Source organism: Crocuta crocuta, unplaced genomic scaffold (genome assembly GCF_008692635.1).
Source record: "Crocuta crocuta isolate KB4526 unplaced genomic scaffold, BGI_CrCroc_1.0 scaffold96, whole genome shotgun sequence".
NCBI classification, from domain to species: Eukaryota; Metazoa; Chordata; class Mammalia; order Carnivora; family Hyaenidae; genus Crocuta; species Crocuta crocuta.
In genome coordinates, this window is record NW_027531522.1 from 7,069,573 (window position 1) to 7,091,084 (window position 21,512).

General features: G+C 37.1%; 1 protein-coding gene across 1 annotated transcript in view; it reads right to left on the reverse strand.

The window, feature by feature from the left end:
- The window catches only part of MALRD1 (MAM and LDL receptor class A domain containing 1), a 757,419-nt gene that overhangs the window by 627,667 nt on the left and 108,240 nt on the right, over window positions 1-21,512 (reverse strand). Inside the window, exon 15 of the mRNA XM_077772480.1 lies at window positions 14,089-14,209. Within this exon, the coding sequence (XP_077628606.1) occupies window positions 14,089-14,209 (121 nt within the window). The remainder of the gene's footprint in view (window positions 1-14,088; window positions 14,210-21,512) is intronic.

Sequence of the window (21,512 nt, forward strand, 5' to 3'; positions counted from 1 at the left end):
CTGTGACTGTCATCCAGCAAGGCCAGTGCGGCTCCCAGCAGCTCAGAGGGGAGTCTGCTTGGGATCCTCTCTCCCCCTCTCTCTTTGCCCCCGTCCTGCTCATGTGCTCGCATTCTCTCTCTCTCTCTCAAACAAATAAAGTTAAAAAGAAATAAAGAACAAAACACCACTGAGAGAATCACAGAATAACAGAGTGAGGCTGAAGCGCTCCCTGCCCCTCAGAGACTAAGACAGGCTGCAAGAAAAGAGAGAGAGAGCTATACACTGACCACACTGCTCCTAAGCCAGCATACCACCATCCAAAAGTCTCCCCTGAGCCTCTGGTTCCTCAAAAAGAGAGCCCAACTCACTTCCCAACTCAGCACTGGAGGTGCTTTGCGGGAGCCCTACTCCGACCTCACACCTGTACTGGGATTGCAGAGAAACTACGGGCTCAAACACCTGGGAATCTTCCACACATTATTTACCTTACCAGAAATGCTAAAGGAAGTTCTTTGAGTAAAAGTAAAAGAACATCAGTTAACATCATAAAGCTTTATAAAAAGACAGTGCTAATCTCACTGGTAATAGGAAATGTACAGTTATAGAGTCTGCAATATGGTAACAGTGGTCGTGAATTCGCTTAAAACTCTAGCTTAAGTTTCAAAAATATGTAGTAAAAATAACCATAACTATAATCTGTTACTAATTATGCAATGTAAAAATATGTACATTATACCAGCAGTATCCAAAAAGGAAGAGAGGGAGTAAAAGTGTAAAGTTTATAAATTTTATTGGTTGTTACCATTTTAAAATGAGATGTTAGGAACTCCTGGGTGGCTCAGTTGGTTAAGCATCTGGCTCCTGAAGTCAGCTCAGGTCATGATCTCATGCTTTTTGAGTTCTTGCCCTGCTTTGGGCTCTACCCTGATAGCACAGAGCCTGCCTGAGACTCCCTTTCTCTGCCCCTCCCCTGTTCGTGCTCTCTCTCTCTCAAAATAAATATACACTTTTTTAAAAAAAATGAGGTGTATTCTATATTTTATGTAAGCCTCATGGTAACTACCAGGAAAATCCCATAGTAATTACATAATTCATGGTAGGAACTCAAAGCATACTGATACCAACAGGCATCAAAACACACACAAAAACGTAGCCGGTTTAAATAAGAAATAATGTACCTACTACACAACCAGAAAATGAACCAACTGTTAACGAACCAAGGCAATATTAAGTCCTCACCTATAAATACTTTAGTTGTAAACAGATTTCTCCAGTTAAATGGCACAAAACGCATGAATGGATTAAAAAAACAAGACCCAACATTATGCTGCCTAAAAAAAAAAAAAAAAGACTCACTTTACCCTCAAAGACACAAAGACTAAGACTAAAGGATGAAAAAAGAATTTCTAAAATGGTAACCAAAACAAGCCAGGAGCAGTAGCTTTTACTTACACCAGATAAAATAAACTCTAAATTAAAAATAATAAAATAGACAAAGAATGTTATTATATAATGATAAAGGGGGTCATACATTAATAAGACATAACTATTATAAACACTCTGTGCATTACATTGGAGCTCCTGAATACATAAGGCAAAACCTCTCAAAGCTAAAAGGAGAAATAAACCGTATTACAAGGGACAGATCATCCAGAGAACCAACCGGCAAACAGTGGATCTGAAAAACACTACAGACCAAATCGACCTGACACATATACAGAACATTCTCATCAACAATAGCAAGAACAGATATTTTTCTCAAGCACACAGGGATTGCTTTTTAGGACAGACCACTTGTTATGCCACAAAACAAGTCTTGGCAAACCCAGGAAGACTGAAATCACACCAAATATCTTTTTTGACCTCAATGGCATGAAACTAGAAATCAACACTCACAGGAAAACTGGAAAATTCACGAGCACATGTAAGTTAGACAACACTGGCCTAAAAACCATGTGATCAAATTAAAAGCTAAAGGAGAAATATAAAAAAAGGTTTTTTTGAGACAGACAAAAAATGAAAATACAACATACCAGAACACGTGGGGTGTAATAAAAGCAATTCTAACAAGGAAGTTTATAGTAATTAACCTACATTAAGAAGCAAAAAGATCCTAAATAAGTAACCTAACTCCATGCCTTAAGGAACTAGAAGAAGTAGAACTGAGCTCAAAGGTAGCAGAAGAAATAAAAATTAGAGTAAACAAAACTGAAACAGAGAATAGAAAAACAACAGAAAAGAGTAACCAAACTAAGAGTGAGTTCTTGAAGATACACATAATTGGCAAATCCTTACATACACTAAGCAAGGAAAAAGGGAAAGGAAACAAATTACTAAAATTATAAAAGTAAAAAGCACAGGACAAGTGACACCACAGAAATATAAAAGATGATAAGTGGCTGGTATAAACAACTATACACCAAAAAAAACAAAAAAACAAAAACACAAATGGACAACCTAGAAGAAATGAGAAAATTATTTGAAACACACAAATTACCAAGACTGACTCAGGAAAAAGCAGAAAACCTGACTAGACCATTTCCTAGTAAGAGGATTGAATCAGTAATCAAAAAATGCCCCAAAGGAGAATAAATATGTTAAAGTGACCATGCTACCCAGGTAATCCACAGACTTAATGAAATCTCTATCAAAATACCAACAGCATTTTTCACAGAACTAGCGCAGGCCATCCTAAAATTTGTATGGAGCCACAAAAGACCCCAAAGAGCCAAAGCAATCTTGAAAACAAAAAACTAGAAGAGGCACAATCTCAGATTTCAATTTATGCTACAAAGCTATAGTCATCAAAACAGCATGGTGATGGCACAAAAATAGACACACAGATCGAAAGAACAGAACAGAGAGCCCAGAAATAAACCCACAGCTATAAGGTCAATTAACTTTCAACAAGGGAGGCAGGAATGTGCAATAGGAAAAAGACAGTCTCTTAAAGAAATGGTGCTGGGAAGACTGGACAGCCACCTGCAAGCAAATGAAACTGGACCACTTTCCTATACTTTACACAAAAATAAACTCAAAATGGACTAAGGTCCTAACTGGGAGACTTGAAACCATAAAAATTCTAGAAGAGAACACTCATCGTGATGATCACTGAGTAATGCCTAGAATTGCTGAATCATTATATTGTACACTTGAAACTAATATAACACTCTATGCTAATTTTAATAGAACTTAAAAAATAAATGATTTTTTTAAGTTGCAATCTCCCTCCCCACATGAGCATCTCCCATTACCATTACCTGATTTATTTTCCTCACACGGTAAACATTTTACTTATTTCTCTTGTATGTTTTCTACATTCCACTTTTTTTTAATATTTATTTATTTTTGTGAGGGAGGGGAGGGGCAGAGAGAGGGAGACAGAGGATCTGAAGTGGGCTCTGCGCTGACAGCAGGGAGTCCTATAAAGGGCTCAAACCCATCAACTGTGAGATCATGAACTGTGCAGAAGTCGGATGCTTAACTGACTGAGCCACCCAGGTGTCCCTTTATTCCACTTCTTAAATGTAAATTCCACTAGGACAAAGAATTTTTGTCACTTTGTCCAATGCTCACTCGTGGCACATAAAAAGTTCTCAATAAATATTTGTGGAATGAAAAAAAATGCCTGAAAGAAGAAAGGTCTAGGACCAAATGGCTTCACTGGTGATTTTTACCAAACATTTAAGAAAGAATTTACATCAATTCTTCTCAAACTCTTCCATGAAATCACTGATGAGGCAACACTTCTAAGCTCATTTTAGGAGGCCAGCACTATCCTGATAACAAAATCAGAAAAGAACTACCCGAAAAAAAAAAAAAAACAAAACAAAACTACAAGCCAATATCCTGATGAATACAGATGCAAAATTTCTTAACAAAATACACTAGTATTTATACACTTAATTCAGAAGCCTATTAAAAGGATCATTCACCATGATCAAGTAGAATTTATCCCAGAAAGGATGGTTCAAAATATGGAAATGAATCCAAGTGATACATCACATTAATAGAAAGAAGGAAAAAACTCATATGATCATTCTGTAGACACAGAAAAAGTTATTTGACAAAATTCAACAGTCATTCATGATAAAAACATTTAACAAATTAGGCTAGAAGTAACATATCTCACTCTAATAAAAGACATATATGAAAAACCCACAGCTAACATCATCTTTAATGGTAAAAGGTTGAAAGCTCTTCCTCCAAGATCAGGAACAAGTTAAGGTACCTACTCTCAGCACTCTGATTCAACATAGTACTAAAAGTCTTAGCTAGGACAATCAGTCAAGAAAAAGAAATAAAAGGCATCAGAATTCAAAAGGAAGATGAATGGTGTCTATTTGCAGATGACATGTTTTTATATAGAGAAATTCTAAAAACTCAACTAAAAACATGTTAGGCCAACCAACAAATTCAGTAAAGTTGCAGGATACAAAAGCAGTATACTTTAAAAGTCAATTGAGGGCACCTGGATGGTTCAGTAGATTAAGCATCTGATTCTTGATTTCAGCTCAGGACATGATCTCATGGTTCCTGAGTTCTAGCCCTGTGCCAGGCTCTGCATTGACAGCTCAGAGCCTGCTTAGGATTCTCTCTCTCCTTCTCTCTACCCCTCCTCCATCTGTGCACTACTCTCTCTCAAAATAAATAAATAAACTTAAAAGAAAAAGTCAATAGAGTTTCTGTACACTTACAACAAATTTTCTGAAAAATAAAGAAATGAATCCTATTTTACAACTGCACCAAAAACAATAAAATACTTAGGAACAAATTTAACTGAGAAGGTGAAAGGTCTCTACTCTGAAAAGTTTAAGACACTGATGAAAGCAACTGAGGGAGACACAAAAAATGAAAATGTGTACTGTAAAAGTTAATACTACTAAAATATCAATACTGCCAAAAGTCATCTATAGATTTAATATAAACCCTTTTTTTTTTTTTTTTACAGAAATAGGAAAAACATCCCTAAAATAGAAGCAAAAAAAAACAAAACCCAAAGAGGCAAAACAATCTTGAAAAAGAGCAAAAGAGGAGGCATCAAACTTCCTGATTTCAAGCTAAAATCACCAAAACAATATGGTACTGGCATAATAACAAAGAAACAAATGGAAAGAACAGAAAACTCAGAAATCAACTCAACCATAGAGTCAACTAATATTGACAAGGAAGACAAGAACACCCAATGAAGAAAAGACAATATCTCCAATAAATGATGCTAGGGTAAGTGGATATTCACATGTACAAAGATGAAACTTGGACCCATATCTTACATCACTCACAAAAATTAACTCAAAATGGACTAAGACTTAAATATGAGACCTGAAACCATGAAACTCCTAAAATAAATCATAGAACTTAATTTTCTTGACATGGATCTTGGTGATAATTTTTTGGATATGACACATTACACAAGCAACAAAGTCAAAAATAATGTAGTAGGACTAAACTAAAAATCTGCACACCTAACAAAACCATCAACAGACTGAAAAGACTACCTGCGAAATAGGGGCAAAAAAAAAACATATTTGTAAACTGTTTCTCTCCTAAGGAGTTAACATACAAAATATAAAGAACTCATAGAACTCAAGGGCAAAAAAACAAATAATTGATTAAAAAAAGGGCAGAGAACAGGGGGCCCTGGGTGGCTCAGTTGGTTAAGCATCTGACTTTGGCTCAGGTCGTGATCTCAGTTTGTGAGTTCAAGCCCTGTGTTGGGCTCTGTACTAACAGCTTGCTGGAGCTTGCTTCAGATTCTGTGTCTCCCCTTCTCTCTCTACCCCTCCCCCACTTGTGCTCTCTCTGTCTCAAAAATAAACAAACATTAAAAAAATTTTTTTTAAAAAGAAGTTGGGTGGCTCAGTCACATAAAAGAAATTGTGATATACATACATATACACACACATATACACATATATAATGGAATGTTATTCATTCAGAACCAAAAAAAGAAAGAAATCCTATCATTTGCAATAACGTGGATGGAGAAGACACTGAAGACATTATGCTCAGTGAAATAAGTCAGATAGGGGAATACTGTATGACAGCACTTAGATGTAGAATCCAAAACAAACAAAACTCATAGATAAAGAGATTAGACTTGTGGTTCCCAGAGATGGAGGATGGGAGGAGAAGTGGAAGAAGGTAGTCCAAAGGAACAAACTTCTGGTTATAAGACGGGTAACTACTAGGAATCTAAGGTACAAAATGATGACCATATCTAACACTGTCATATGATATAGAGAGAGGTCGTTAGGAAAGTGACCCCTAAGCCTTCTTATCACAAAGAGAAAATGGTTTGTCTTTCTTCTGTTTTCTGCATCTGTATAAGAAGATGGATGTTCACTGAACTTACTGTGGTAATCAGTTCACAATATATGAAAATCAAGCGGCCATCATGCTCTACACTTTAAACTTACACAATGATGCATGTCAATTATTTCAACATAAAACTGAAGGGGGAAAAAAGAACATTAGAGTTGTAGTCAGCATTTACCATTCCAGTGGTAAATGACCTTTGGAAAATGACCATTTGACATCCTAGGGGCCTGAGGGCATGATGTTTCCTCCTAAACTGAAGTCTTTATCACTGGCTTCATAATTCTAATTGCTCAAGGTGAATATAAGGGCAACCATTCATTTCTGAAAAGTACCAGTTTCATTTTAATGATGTCTTTGAAAGGACAGAAAGCCCGTATGATGTGTAGTTAAGAGTGTGGGGCTTGGGGGCGCCTGCGTGGCTCACTTGGTTGAGCATCCAACTTCGGCTCAGGTCGTGATCTCACAGTTCGTGAGTTTGAGTCCCTCCTTGGGCTCTGTGCTGGCGGCTCAGAGTCTGGAGCCTGCTTCAGATTCTGTGTCTCCCTCTCTCTCTCTGACCCCCCCCCCCCACCTCTCAAAAATAAACATTAAAACAAATTTTTCTTAAAAGTGTGGGGTTTGGAGGCTGACTGCCTACATTCACTATGAGGTTTCACCATTTACAGACCCGGCAACATTAGGCAAGTATGTGCATCATAAATTTATTAGCCTCAGTTCCAAATACACGCTTCCTTGCCCTCCTGGACTTTGTAAATATTTCTCTTTTGAATCACTCATATAATGTTTGGCTTTTTGAGCAGACAGCACAGGATGGATACCACAAAGCATAGTAGGGTAAGAAGCTTCTCTATTTGGTTCTATGTACTTTGGGGATTTTGTTTGTTTGTTTTTGTTTTTCCCCCATGACTTCCTGCAATTTAAAATGACCCCCTTATAGTCATCCTTCAGTGAGTTTTGCAGGCATCTTGGTGGATAATTTCTCCCTTGGCCTACCAGCTCTTAACCAAATCTAGCCCACAACATCCCAGCAAATCTCTCTACTTTCCAAAGTTCCCAGGAACACCTCTCCAATAAAGTATAAATGTCACTGTTGGGATGGGGGAGGGTGCACTCATCCAATTCTTTCCTTCCTTGGAGTCTCTGTCTCAGCAACAGAGGCAGTCGTTGATTCACATTCGCCGGTCCTTTCTTCTTTATTGTTCTCTTTTCTCTCTTGATGTAGGCAACCACTTTTTTAAGTTACATAATAATTCCTGGGGCACCTGGGTGGCTCAGTCAGTTGAGCGTCCGACTTCGGCTCAGGTCATGATCTCCAGGTTCGTGGGTTCGAGCCCTGTGTCGGGCTCTGTGCTGACAGCTAGCTCAGAGCCTGGAGCCTGATTCTGATTCTGTGTCTCTCTCTCTGACCCTCCCCTGCTCATGCTGTCTGTCTCTCTCTTTTAAAAAAGTAAATAAAACATTTAAGAAAAAAATAAATAATTCTTTTCATGCCACTTTCCTTGTTCAAATTACTAGTGTGGTTTCTGTCCCTTGAATGGACACTAAGAAAGTCTGTAAAATGAGGCTAACAATAGTGACCTCTTAGATTTGTTTTCATGATTACAGGAATCCATATAGAAAAAGTTCTTAAACCATGTACCTTTGGTAACATGTATTCAGGCTTAATGTATTCAGACAGGCTTACAACTGTTACTCCCCAGAAGAAATTTTCAGTGGGCAGTTCTTCTGATAGAGCAAGATAAAACATTTTAAGAAATTTCTGCTGAGAAATGATCTACCTTCTAAAGAATATGTTCTCTAATCCTTAGAGTTGTAACGGAACTTTATTTATACATCTAATTATACTGCAACACTAGTATACATAATGCATTTCTTAGCCAATGGACGAAGCTTCTTGAGGGAAATCATCACATGTTATTTTTTAGGGAATCTCTTGGTATAGAATAGATGCTCAGTATAAGTGGGTGATGAGTCATAGTACAGCTGCCTTGCCAATGTACCAGAACCCAACAACGCCCCTGATTTTCCTCATCAACCTGATCTATATTCTACATGGATTGTTGGAAGAGTCTTTTCAACTGGATGCTCCACCAAGCCTCATAAAAATGCCCATGCTTTTTCACTGTCTTGACAGAAAACTACTGGAGTTTCATTTTAGGTATGAGTGACCAAGAGAATGTGATATTCTTATAACCTTCCCTCTTACCTGACTTCATTGTCTTCAATGGTTTCTTTTGCATGTTTTTAACACTTATTTTTTGAGAGAGAGGGAGAGTGTGAGCAGAGGAGGGGCAGAGAGAGAGAGAGAGAGAGAGAGACAGAGACAGAGACAGAGGACCTGAAACAGGCTCTGTGCTGACAGCAGAGAGTCCCATGCGGGGCTTGAACCCATGAACTGTGAGATCATGACTTAAGCCGAAGGCAGACGCATAGCCGACTGAGCCACCCAGGCACCCTTGTAACAGGAGTTTCTTTAAATACAATGCAAAGACTGTCACACCAACACCATCCCCTTCTTTTCCTTCTTTAATAATTTTCCAAGGATGGTAGGATAACGTTAGACTCATAGAAGTTTAATGCAGAAGGAAGAGATGTACTGCTTTTAGAAAGGCAAAACTTCAAGGAGACTCTTAAAGATTTAAAAACATACACAACTAGCCAAGATCTATAGTTTTAGTACCAATTTATTTATTGGTACACTATAGTTTGAAAGAACATTCTTAGGCATTATATAGTCCTTTGCTACTAGAATGGCAATTGCTGAGAAGAAGAGTAATAAAGCATTCTTACATATCCAGAAAGAATTTAATAAAGGAACGTCTTTAACACATTCCTGTGCTTATCTTTTGAGATCTGTCTTTCATTGATTTCAAATTCTATATGCCAACACATCAAAACTGAAAGTTAAAGAGGTGTCTTCCTTTTTTTCCACTACTGTTTTAAAGCTAATCTGGTTTGCTTTCAGGCACAAGTCATTTCAGTTGTATAGAGGTCTCCATTTTGGCTGTCTGTCTTCACTAAACAATATTCACTTGAGTCGTGCACACTTTACATGCTGAGAATAAATACATAACAGTAGTTCTCCCTTGTCTGTGGTATGCTTTCCATGGTTTCAGTTACCCAAGGTCACCCAAGGTCACCCAGTTAGGAAGTATCAGATAATGTTTTTTCTGATGTATAGTCAAAAGGTCAATAGCAGGTTGCCTTTTAATTTTGTTGATTGTTTCCTTCACTGTGCAGACACTTTTTGTTTTGACGTAGTCCTAATACTTCATTTTTGCTTTTGTTTCCCTTGCCTAAGGAGACATACCGAGAAAAATGTTACTACAGCTGATGTCAGAGACATTACCTGACTGTGGTCTTTTCTAGGATTTTTATGGTTTCAGGTCTCACATTTAGGTCCTTAATCCATTTTGCATTCTTTTCTGTGTATGGAGTAAGTGTTCAGTTTCATTCCTCTGCACGTAGCCATCCAGTTTTCCCAACACAGTTTGATGAAGAGACTGACTTTTTCCCATTAAATATTTTTGCCCCTTTTATCAAAGATTAACTAACCATATAACTGTAGGTTTATTTCTCAGTTTTCCATTCTGTTCCATTGATCTATTGTCTATTTTTGTGCCGGCACCATATTGTTTTGATTACTACAACTTTGTAACCTAAGTTGAAGTCCAGAATTGTGATACCTTCAGCTTTCTTTTTCAAAATTGCTTGGCTATTCAAGGTCTCCTGGAGTTCCAGATAAATTTTGGGATTTTAGGTTCCAGTTCTGAAAAAAAATGCTGTTGGTATCTTGATATGGACCATATTAAAACTATAGATTGCTTTGGATAGCATAGACATTTCAATAATATTTGTTCTTCCAATCCATGAACATAGAATGTCTTTCCATTTCTTTGTGTTGTCTTTAATTTCTTCCATCAATGTTTTCTAATTTTTAGAGTACAAGTCTTTCACACTGGTTATTTTTATTTCTAGGTATCTTATCATTTTTGGTGCATCCTACTGAATGGGAAAATTGGGATTACATCAAATTAAGTCTCTGCCCAGCAAAAACAAAAAAACAATCAACAAAACTTAAAGGTAAACTACTGAATGGGAAAAGAGATTTGCAAATGATATATCTAATAAAAGGTTAGTATCCAAAAGATATGAAGTACACTCAACATCATACAAAAATCCTCCAAATAATTCAATTAAAAAATGGGTAGAAGACATGAACAGACATTTATCCAAAGACAGCCAGATGTCCAACAGACACATGAAAAATGTTCAACATCACTCATCAGGGAAATGCAAATCAAAACTATGACCTCATATCTGTCAGAGTGCTTAAAATCAAAATCACAGGAAACAAGTGTTGGCGAGGATGTAGAAAAAAGGAACCCTCATACACTGCTGGTGGGAATGCAAACTGGTGCAGCCACTGTGGAAAACAGTATGGAGGTTCCTCTAAAGGGTAAAAATAAAACTACCCTACGATCCAGTAATCTCACTACCGGGTATTTACCCAAAGAATATGAAAACACCAATTTGAAGGGATATATCCACCCCTAGGTTTATAGCAACATTATTTACAATAGCCAAACTATGGAAGCAGCCCAACTGTCCATTGATTGATGAATGAATAAAAAAGATGTAGTATATTTGTATTCATATTTGTTCTATGTTTATTCAGCCATAAAAAGGAATGAAATCTTGCATTTATCTAGGTCACCCTCAATGACAGAGATGAAGCTAGAGAGTATAATGCTAAGTCAAATAAGTCAATCAGAAAAAGACAAATTACCATATGATTTCACTCATGTGTGGAATTTAAGAAACAAAAGAAAATGAGCAAAGGGATGAAAAGAGAAAGAAACAAACCAAGAAACAGACTCTTAACTACAGAGAACAAACGGATAGTTATCAGAAGGGAGGTCGGTGGGGAGACGGGTGAAACAGATGATGGGGATTAAGAAGTGCACTTATTGGATGAGCACCTAGTGACATATGGAAATCTTGAATCACTATATTGTGCAACTGAAACTAATATAACACTGTATGTTATCTATACTGGAATTATTTTTTTCAAGGTCAATAGTAGCCTAATACTATGTCACACAGATACACTGTTCACTTCACTTCATCTCATCAATAGGAATTTTATCAACTCATATCATGACAAGAAGGGTAAGTACAGTAAGATATTTGAGAGAGAAAACCCACATCCAGGTACTTTTATTATAGTACATTGCTATAATTGCTTTATTTTATTATTATTGTTCATCTCTTACTATGCCTAGTTTATAACTTAAACTCTTTCACAGATAAATATGTATAGAAAAAAACACAGTGTATACAGGATTCGGTACTATCTGTGGTTTGAGGCATCCATTGGGGGTCTTGGAATGTACCCTCCATGGATAAGTAGGGACCACTGCACACATAAATCTTAGCCAAATGACAAAGTACTTAAAGTACTGACTCACCACAATTGGTTTCATATGCTCCATTTGGGCAATCAGACGTAAAATCACAGAATTTGCTGGATGAAATGCAGCCTGCATCCTCACGTGGCACAAATCCAGCTTCAAAATTAAGAGATGGAGAGGATAAAACATTCTCTTCCCCTTCAACAGATAAATGGAACGTATAATTGCTTTATGAATACTAGTTTTTAAATATGTTAAAGACACAGAAGCTACATAAAAAGGCCAATTCAGAATTCTGTTTTCATCCTATGTATGGTGTTTCAAATGTATACGTAAGGCATTAAGAATTCTCTTAACTGTTATAGTCATTTGCATGCTCATTAAAGCCTTCCAAGGCTTTAATTCAAACACAGGGTCTAGGTAAATCTCTGGCCAATCTGCCTCACAAATATAACTCATTCCAGTGGGACCTGCCTTACTGTTGAAGGCCTAATCTAGTGCCATCCCTATGATTCTGCCTGGTAATAATACTAAATTCCACAAGGGAGATCTTACAATTACCTATTGGACAAATTGGCAAAAACAGTAAAAAAGAGGTTTTTTTCTTTGTGTAAAACAATTGGCCTTTCAGGAAAAAGTCATATATAATTTTGGCCTAATCAGAATTATGCTGTAACCTGGGGTGCCTGGGTGGCTCAGTTGGTTATGCGTCTGGCTTTGGCTCAGGTCATGATCTCACAGCTTGTAAGTTCAAGTCCCGTCTCAGGCTCTGTGCCAACAGCTCAAAGACCAGAGCTCACTTCGGATTCTGTGTCTCCCTCTCTCTCTGCCCCTCCCCTGCTCACAATCTTTCTCTCTCCTTCAAAAATAAACATTAAAATAAAACAATAAACATTAAAACAAAAATTTTAAAAAAGAATTATGCACTATCCAACTCAGATGAAATCTGGGTTGAAAAACACATAAAGTTTTGATTTACTTTCTGAAAAGATTTCTCTGTGACATCAAGTACTCTCAGAGACTTCAGCTAATGGTAATTTTATTGATAATCTAAAACTTGTAACTACACTGTTGCCTCCAGTTACCTCCAGCAGAAATGTCAACTTTCTGCTATTCCAATTCTGGTAACGTGGTATTTGATCAGGAGAAGGAAAATGTTAATTAAATAACAGAAAGAAGGTAATTCTGGTTGACCCTCAAAAACATTCATCATTAAATCTGTTGCTCTGCACTCCTCAGTGTCTATCAAAACCACTACACACACAGAGTTCAGAAAGGTTTACTGTAAATTCAGAACACACATTCTGAATAAATACATGGCACCAGATAGAGTTTTTACATGGAATTGTACCATGTCACCCATGAAAGATGACTTTAGAATAAATGACTATTAATTAAAAGTTCTTTAATCCAGTTCTCGATCCACAAATGTTTCTCCTATATTATCTCTGATTATTGCATTTGGTTCCTGGAAGAGTACAACTTTTCCACTCACTAAATATGTTGTTTAATGAAACATAATTTCAGAATGTACGATGTGCCTGATTTCTAAATGCAAATAATGTTCGTGTATACAGACAAAAAAGATAAAAGAAGTGTGATCGATTCCAGGCAAAATCCTTAATGTTGTCTATTTACTAAGGACTCTGGGATAGAAGAAATCAAAGAGAAACATCAATCAGTGCTAGAATGACAAAGTAACCATAGGCATAATGTTGCTGTTTCAATCCATTCTCAGAGCCTAAATAATGGTTAGACTTTCAAAAATGCCTGTATGATTTTTAGGACAATCTTTCTGTCCATTAATTAAAATGGTCTTCAAAATATTTAGTCAAAGAATTAGCCAAACTCCATCTGTTACTTGAAAATAATTATGTTCTGAACTTAAACTGAGAATGTTAGGGTCAGGATTTAAATTTTTGGCCAGCCTTAAGTTACTTTCCCAAACCCAGTAAATTGTTTTTCTTTTTTTAACTCCTAGGTGATTCTGAAACATGAATTTCATTAAATATTCATCTGAAGTGCCAAACAAAATTAAAATAGAATTACATTTTTATAGAAGTGTTTTATAATATGCACAATAATTAAAATTCTTTCATAATTTTTAAAAAATCTTATAAAAAACTGTCTGTGACAGTTTTAGCCACAGGGATAGAATATTACTGGAAGACTCTCTAACACCTAGACTGTGATACAGCACATATATATTTCAAAAATATGTTTCAGTTTTGAAGGATATGGGATATAATCCACATCCTGGTATTAGCTATCAGTGAGCCACATTAAGGAAGGGCTCTGATATATTTTAAATTTTGGTATCAGGAGGAACTAATTATTTCAAAACTGCAGTGACTACAAAGAAAAAACTCACCTTTCTTTAGTGCGCTGGTACCTGGAAGTGACTTATCTGAAATTTCACATTCCTGGGATAGACTGATGTCATCTAGAGCAACGTTAGCATTTGATGATAAAACAGTAGCTTCTAAAATCAACTATAATTACAGAAAAACAAATGATTAAAAAATACACTGTAAATGTCTTACAATCACAGATCTTTGTATAGAGAAGCTCATTTGCAACTGTCCCACCTTTCAACCTAATTTGAAAAAACTGTTTTGACCAGAACATTCCAATGATAAATTTATAAAGTCATAAGGGCTTTGACAGCATCTTATGTAACTTAATGTCTTAGGTAACCTTGTTTCAATTAAAAGTTGAAACATTCATCCAGACTGAAGGCTTGCCTTCCCATTGCAGCCATTAAGAGTCATATGCATTTAAAATGAGCTCTTTGGGGTAATCAACACGGTGGTTTACAACTCAATTTAATTGAGATATGAATTCATTTGTAATGGATCTTCTGGAGGCAATGATTCAGTTTTTTTGAATCAGAATATTTAAATACTAATAATATTATGTATACATATACAGAAACCGACTTAATGAGGTAAAACACAGGATCAATAACCACAGACAGTAGTTAATATTTATAAATCAAAGCACTCAGAGGCATTTAAATTTAATTTATTCTAACACTCTGAATAATGACTGATATAATTTGTTTTCTTTCTTGTTAATCACCTTACTCTGTTGTTAATCCAGCATTTTAAAAAGTGAGAGAGAGAGATTGTGTCTGGAGTCTTAAAGATGTGCAACGGGACTGCCACTCCAGGACACTGTAGGTGACGCATCTCCACCTTCTCAGAGACACCTCAGATCCCAAAGATGTCCCAATTTAATTGGTCTAATGCATTATCAACTCAACTACACCAGAAGTGCTCTACAAAGACATGTGTATAAGGTACTAGGAGAATCAAAGAAAAGCACTTCATTATATCTGTCAAGCATGTGAGACAAAATTTGAAAAAAAAAAAGTTGGTAAAAATATTAATTACCTAATAACGAATAATGAATTGCCTCAGTTGTAAGTGCTGCCTCAGCTTTGGTGAGAGAAACTGGTAACGTTACAAGCAAAAGGAAGGAGACGTGAATGAGCGTGGCATATTTAGAACACTCCTGGTGAAGTGCTCGCTCTGGACACACATGTACTAGAACACTCTGGGTGCTATAGGGTGATGGGGTTCCAGACACGCTTTCCCAAACTATGGTGCACCTTGGCATACTGCATACTTCAAGTTGAAGGAATGTAAGAATTGCCACGTGCAGGACATGATTTTCTGATCTTGCCCTAAAGCAGATCACAATACGTTCATGGGAGAGGTGCCCACCCTCTCTATAACTGGAGAAAGGAGCACCCTTATTCTGGAAGACCAGACAGCACACACACACAGGAATCTGAATGAACAAGCCTTGCTAAGTTTCTCCCAGTTTACTACACTCAGCTCACACTCTTTGCCCTTTCAAATCTTTCCACAGCTGTCCAGTCTTCAACAAACCTCATGTAAAAGGTCAGGATTAACTGTTTCTTGCGGTCTTTATGTCCCTATTAAGGCTCCAGGGTCAGGTAAGATTTACATTAAATAATTTTGTATGTTTCAATCTGTTTTGTTAATTTTCAGACCCAGCAAGGAACCGTTAGAGGGAAACATTTTCCTCCCACATGTAGAAGGATTTTAAGAGAACGATGAACTGAGGTGCCTGGGTGGCTCAGTCAGTTAAGCTCTTTCTCTGCCCCTCCCCCACTCACCCTCTGTCTCTGTCTCTCTCTCTCTCTCTCAAACATAAATATTTTTAAAAAGAGAGAGAATGATGAATTAACAGGTGGAACAAACCAATTGCATGAACTGGTACAGCCCAGCTAGAGGGCAATTTGATGCCATCTACTGAAAAGAAAAATAGCACACGCTAAAAAGATTAAGCCCACTTCTCAGCATTTATGCTAGAGAGACATTCACAGGCATACACACAAACTTGTCCTGGAATGTTTACTTCAATGTTGGTTTTGATAGCAAATGAATGGAAAAATTTAAATGTGAATCAAACATAAAAGGTTGCTTATATAGACCATGGATTACCATGCCAGTTAAAAATAATATCAGAACGGGGCACCTGGGTGGCTTAGTCGGTTAAGCGTCCGACTTTCGCTTAGGTCATGATCTCGCNTATTTAAAAAAATAATAATAATATCTATGTGCTAATACGGAATGAACATTAAAACGTGTTTCTAGGTGAAAATTTAAATTACATAAAAAACTTTATAGTACGATTCTACTAGGCTAAAATCACAATGGTTTTGGTTTCTAGATATATGTTGTACATACATATATATTACATAGAACAGGGTCTAGAAGTGAAAATAAGGTAATGTCTTTACTAAACTCAAGATAAAGACTATGTGATCAGGAGGGACTATTGTCTTAGCCATATTTCTGATACTTTATATTGAGATGTATATAATATTAATGATTTTTAAAATTCTGATTAGAACTGGGGTTTTTGTAGATTCGTAACCAACTAAGAAATTTGGACTTCGTACAAGAGGCAGAAAATATAACAGGTTTTAAAGAAAGATTTTGATGTAATATACACAGGCACTGTAAATGAGAAATACAGTATGCTTAACGCCATTAAGTTATTGTGATTTATTTTGGACAGCTCTAATTTTGAAAGATTTTTTCTTTTTATTATTAGAATCATGCTGAACTAAAGTCAACTAAAATACAGATACTTAATTATTTAGACTCATTAGACAAGCCTTTATTGACCACCATATTTGAAGCTTTGCACAACTTAAATTTTTTTTAATGTTTATTTATTTTGGAGAAACAGAGAGAGACAGAGTACAAGCAAGGGAGGGGCAGAGGGAGAGGGAGGCACAGAATCAGAAGTAGGCTCCAGGCTCTGAGCTGTCAGCACAGAGCCCGACATGGGACTTGAACCCAGACCATGAGATCATAACCAGAGCCAAAGTCAGATGCTCAACCGACTGAGCCACCCAGGTGCCCCGAAGCTTTGCACAACTTAAAGGAAAGCTAGAGAAAAGAATGTTTGGGGTATTTCTCCAGGCCTCCAGAGAGGCATATTTTCCTACTCTTTGAATAAACTGGGTGGGGCCTTGGGACAAGTTGAAATAGAACTACAGAACAGATCTGTACAATATGGTTACATCATTTTACCTGAAGGGAACCACTAGACTTCCGGACATTCATATTAAAATGTTACTATAACATCTTACTTCCAAAGCCAAATAAAAATAATTTTAAGTCATCCACACCTCTGCTTGCTCACTTCTACAGAATTAAATTCAGAACTGTAAAACAAAACATTATAATTCTACCATGAATTAAAACCTTCCACATTTGAAAAGAAAAATCATCGCTTCCCTTAAAAAATGTATCTTATATCTGTGAATAATGCCATCTGATGATTCCAAAATCATCTTGGCTATTTCTGGTTTGTATTGCTTGTTTCAGCTAAGCAGTTCTTTTGATTCGTGACCAAAGGCAATTCCCTTTGGGAAATACAGAACCAATTAATAATCAGTAAGTGAGAAAGAGCTCACCCAGAAAAAATGTTTCAACCACAGGAATTTCAACCATGAATGAAGGAAAAGTGAAAACTGCATTTTGTAAGATCCTCAAGGAAATCTGAGATTTCAGATTTCAAGGGATATACAGAGGCCTCTCCTTCCTAAAACTATTTATCAGGATCTTGCTGATACCTGTTTTATTCAGTGATATTATATTACTCCCTGAAAAAGCAAAATCATTTCTTGGTTTTGCTTTCAAGAACCAAACAACCTGAGGGGCGCCTGGGTGGCTTAGTCAGTTAAGCGTCCGACTTTCACTTAGGTCATGATCTCGCGGTTCGTGGGTTCGAGCCCCGCGTCGGGCTCTGTGCTGACTGCCAGCTCAGAGCCTGGAGCCTGTTTCAGAGTCTGTGTTTCCCTCTCTCTCTCTGACCCTCCCCCGCTCACGCTGTCTCTCTCTCCTAGAAATAAATAAAAATATTAAAAAAAAAAAAAGAAAGAAAGAACCAAACAACCTGTAAATGTTGCTTATACTCAAGTGATTACTTCTGATGAAAAACCAAAGCAAGCCTTTCCAGAGAAATACTCAACTAGCACACTTAGATTTTGATTCTTTGATACCTTGTTTAAAAAAAAAAAAAAGAATACATATCTAAGAGGAAGTGGAGAATGTAGGACTATAATAAGTAAAGAAAAACTAGAATATAGCAATTTTTGGATGATGGTAGTATCAATAAGAGCGACCGCAAGCTTATGTAAAACTTACTACATACTAAGCACCTTCACTTTTTCAACCTTGTGAAGATGGTCCTATTTTCATCCTCATTTTAAAGCAGAAGAAACAGAAGCTTCAGAGGTAAAGTAATTGGTTGAAGGTCACACACCTAATAAGAAAAATATGTAACCTGAGCCATTAATGATTATGGTATGCTGCATTGCTAGAATAAAATAAAAAGATAACTGGTCTTTAGCAGATATTGCAGAGCAGAGCTATCTGGTGAAACGATGTGCAGTGCAGTCCTAAATTAAGAAGGCCGAGAACACTGTAACTTTACAGAGAGTAGACCAGCTTTTACTACTGTATTATAAATCTTACTCTTCACTGAATCTTCGAATAATGTCAGGAAACTGTTATTGATTTATATCATGGACTGATAAAGAGTGAACATAGTATCAATCACTGTGGAAAATTTCACAAAAGGGTTGTTTTAAAGTGAAGTCTAAAATATGACACAATTATGTATTAATAGGAAACTCAAAGTAAATCACCTGGAAATCAATGGACAGTACTCAGAAGAAGTACCACCTTTAGATATTAAAACTAAGAACGGCAGTTAGGGGAAAAAAACTGTAAATGAAGTGAATAGATTTCTGTAAAAGCTCAACATATCGAGTGAGCAAGCCAACTTAAAACTTGAAAAATTGAAAAGAATCCTATTAACTATTTGACTTCCATTCTTCCAGTAAAAAGCCATACAGGAAATGGAGAGAATATTGAATGTTGTTAACTTGCTGTTCTTACAGAATGAAGAGTAAGCTTTATCTTTTTCCACCAGGAAGAACAAAAGAACTACCTATGTAGGGGTGTTTATTCCTAAGAAACTCAAAGTGATTTGTACTCTGCTGTGAGGTCAGCCAGAGACAGCGAGAACCACATTGCACCAGAAGTTCATGGCTTGAAGGGCACATAGAAGTCATACAGTTGGATGCCTTTCTCTTTCCCCGAGTTCGGACTGGACTATATCCGAATTTATATATTGGAATATATAAATAAATTCAAGAGTTCAGTCACATTGCGAGATAACCAGATGCTGACTAAGGTCACTCTTAAATGACTCAGTATACTAAAGTGCCAAAGAAGCTGGATGCCAAGATATAAACTTTAAATATTTGAATATTTAAAAGCTAGACTATTTGTAGATGGAATAACTTCTGTTTTTGTTGCTGATAAAAGAATGAAGTAGAATTGCACTGACCTAGGGGCACCTGGGTGGCTCAGTCAGTTAAGTGTCTGACTCTTGATTTCAGCTCAGACTGTGATCTCAAGGTTTGTGAGATTGAGCGCCGAGTCTGACTCTGCGGTAACAGCACAAAGCCTGCTTGAGATTCTCTCTTTGCCCCTCCCCCTGTTCATGTTCTCTCTCTCTTTTGCTTTCTCTCTCAAAATTAACAAACATTAAAAAACAAGAATTGCACCTACCTAGAATCCTTATCCATATTTCATATTTTTAAAATGCATTAGAGAAATCAGGTTAAAGCCAACATAATATCTGCAATTTCTTTTTTCCAGCAGGTGACAAGGAGAGTAGAAATGGGCACAAAGAGAACAAAAGCTGTATCTTTACATGCAAACGGGTATTATTATAAGCAAACAAAATGCAAACAGTTCATTCAGGGTGTGAACACAAAGATGTTTGCCTCTCTCTGCACTTTCTGCTTGTTTGAAGTATTTAATATACATGTAACAATAATGTATTAAGTACTACCACGTGCATATATCAATGTGTGACTGTGTATTTTCACGTATCATGTTTGTGTGTCTGTATAAAATCTGGACTGATTCACATCAGAATATGAACACGGGCCAGCGATTCCTTATCTAAAGTATTTGGGGCCAGCTGCGTTTTGAAATCTGAACAGTTGAGAGCTGAGAATGTTAATCTAACACATACTGTGTGCATCACATGATCCTCTCAGGGAGATCAGGGCAGCACGATGTATTCAAACATCTCACTAAATGAACTGTCTAAAGAGCTCACACAGGCTCAGGTGAGGTTATGTTTGGCCTCTAAATCTGTTTTTCAAAAGCTGACTGTTCTCCAAGTTTTAATTTTCCAAGTTGTTGATTAGATTGTGGACCTATAGCGGCCTTCTTCATGATGAAATCTGAGAGAATTCTTACCTTTCTTTTAACTCACCTGCAGTTCCCAAAACAAATGTGTACTACAGCCAAGTAACAGGATTAAGGGAGTGGGGGGGGGGGGCAGAAGCAGAGACTAAAAACTTCTCTGGGGTGAATTAAGACCCAGCAAGAACCCAGGACCCTTCTCTCCCCTAAAAGCCATCACAATTAAACTGAGACTGATTGGTGTGGATTAGGATCCCCACCTAGGGAGAGAGAAAAGCCAACAGGTAGTGCTGAGACACCACAGGAGGAATGAAGCAGCAGAGCAGGGCTTATTTAGAAAGCATCACAAAGTAGGGCCCCTCGGTGATTCAGTCGGTTAAACATCTGACTCTTAATTTGGGCTCAGGTCATGATCTCATGATTGTGAGACTGAGCCCCTCAATGGGCTCCACATGGAGCATGGAGCCTGCTTCGGATTCTCTTTCTCTGCCCCTCCCCCGGTCACGCTTATTACTCATTCGCACTCCCTCTCTCAAAATAAATAAACCAACATATTGGGGAGAAAAAAAAGAAGTAGCTTCTTGGAAAAAAAAAAAAACCTAGCATCACAAATCAACTGCTGCCAAATATAAAATCCTATCAAACCACTGGTCACCCTACAGAGCAGTTAATATGCCCCAGGTAATAAAGCGTCATCTCACTTTGCACTACAAAGCAAAACAAAACAAAAGACAGAACCCCAAAGGAAGAAACACTAAAGAGGAAAACAAAATGACACTGTGCTGAGTCGCTTCAGTAATGGTGATAAGTTAATGAGTGGCCCCAGGCCTGGAAAGGAATGGCATGCATTTCAACTCAAAATATTTCTCATATAACCAGTTCTAACAGAAGACATTCTGGTTTCATTTACTGAGATTTTTAGAGCAGTTTTAGATTTATTGCAAAACTGAGGAGCCAGTGCTGAGTTCTGTGCTACACCCCACTCCCAACACACGCACAAACCCCTTCCCCACCCCCG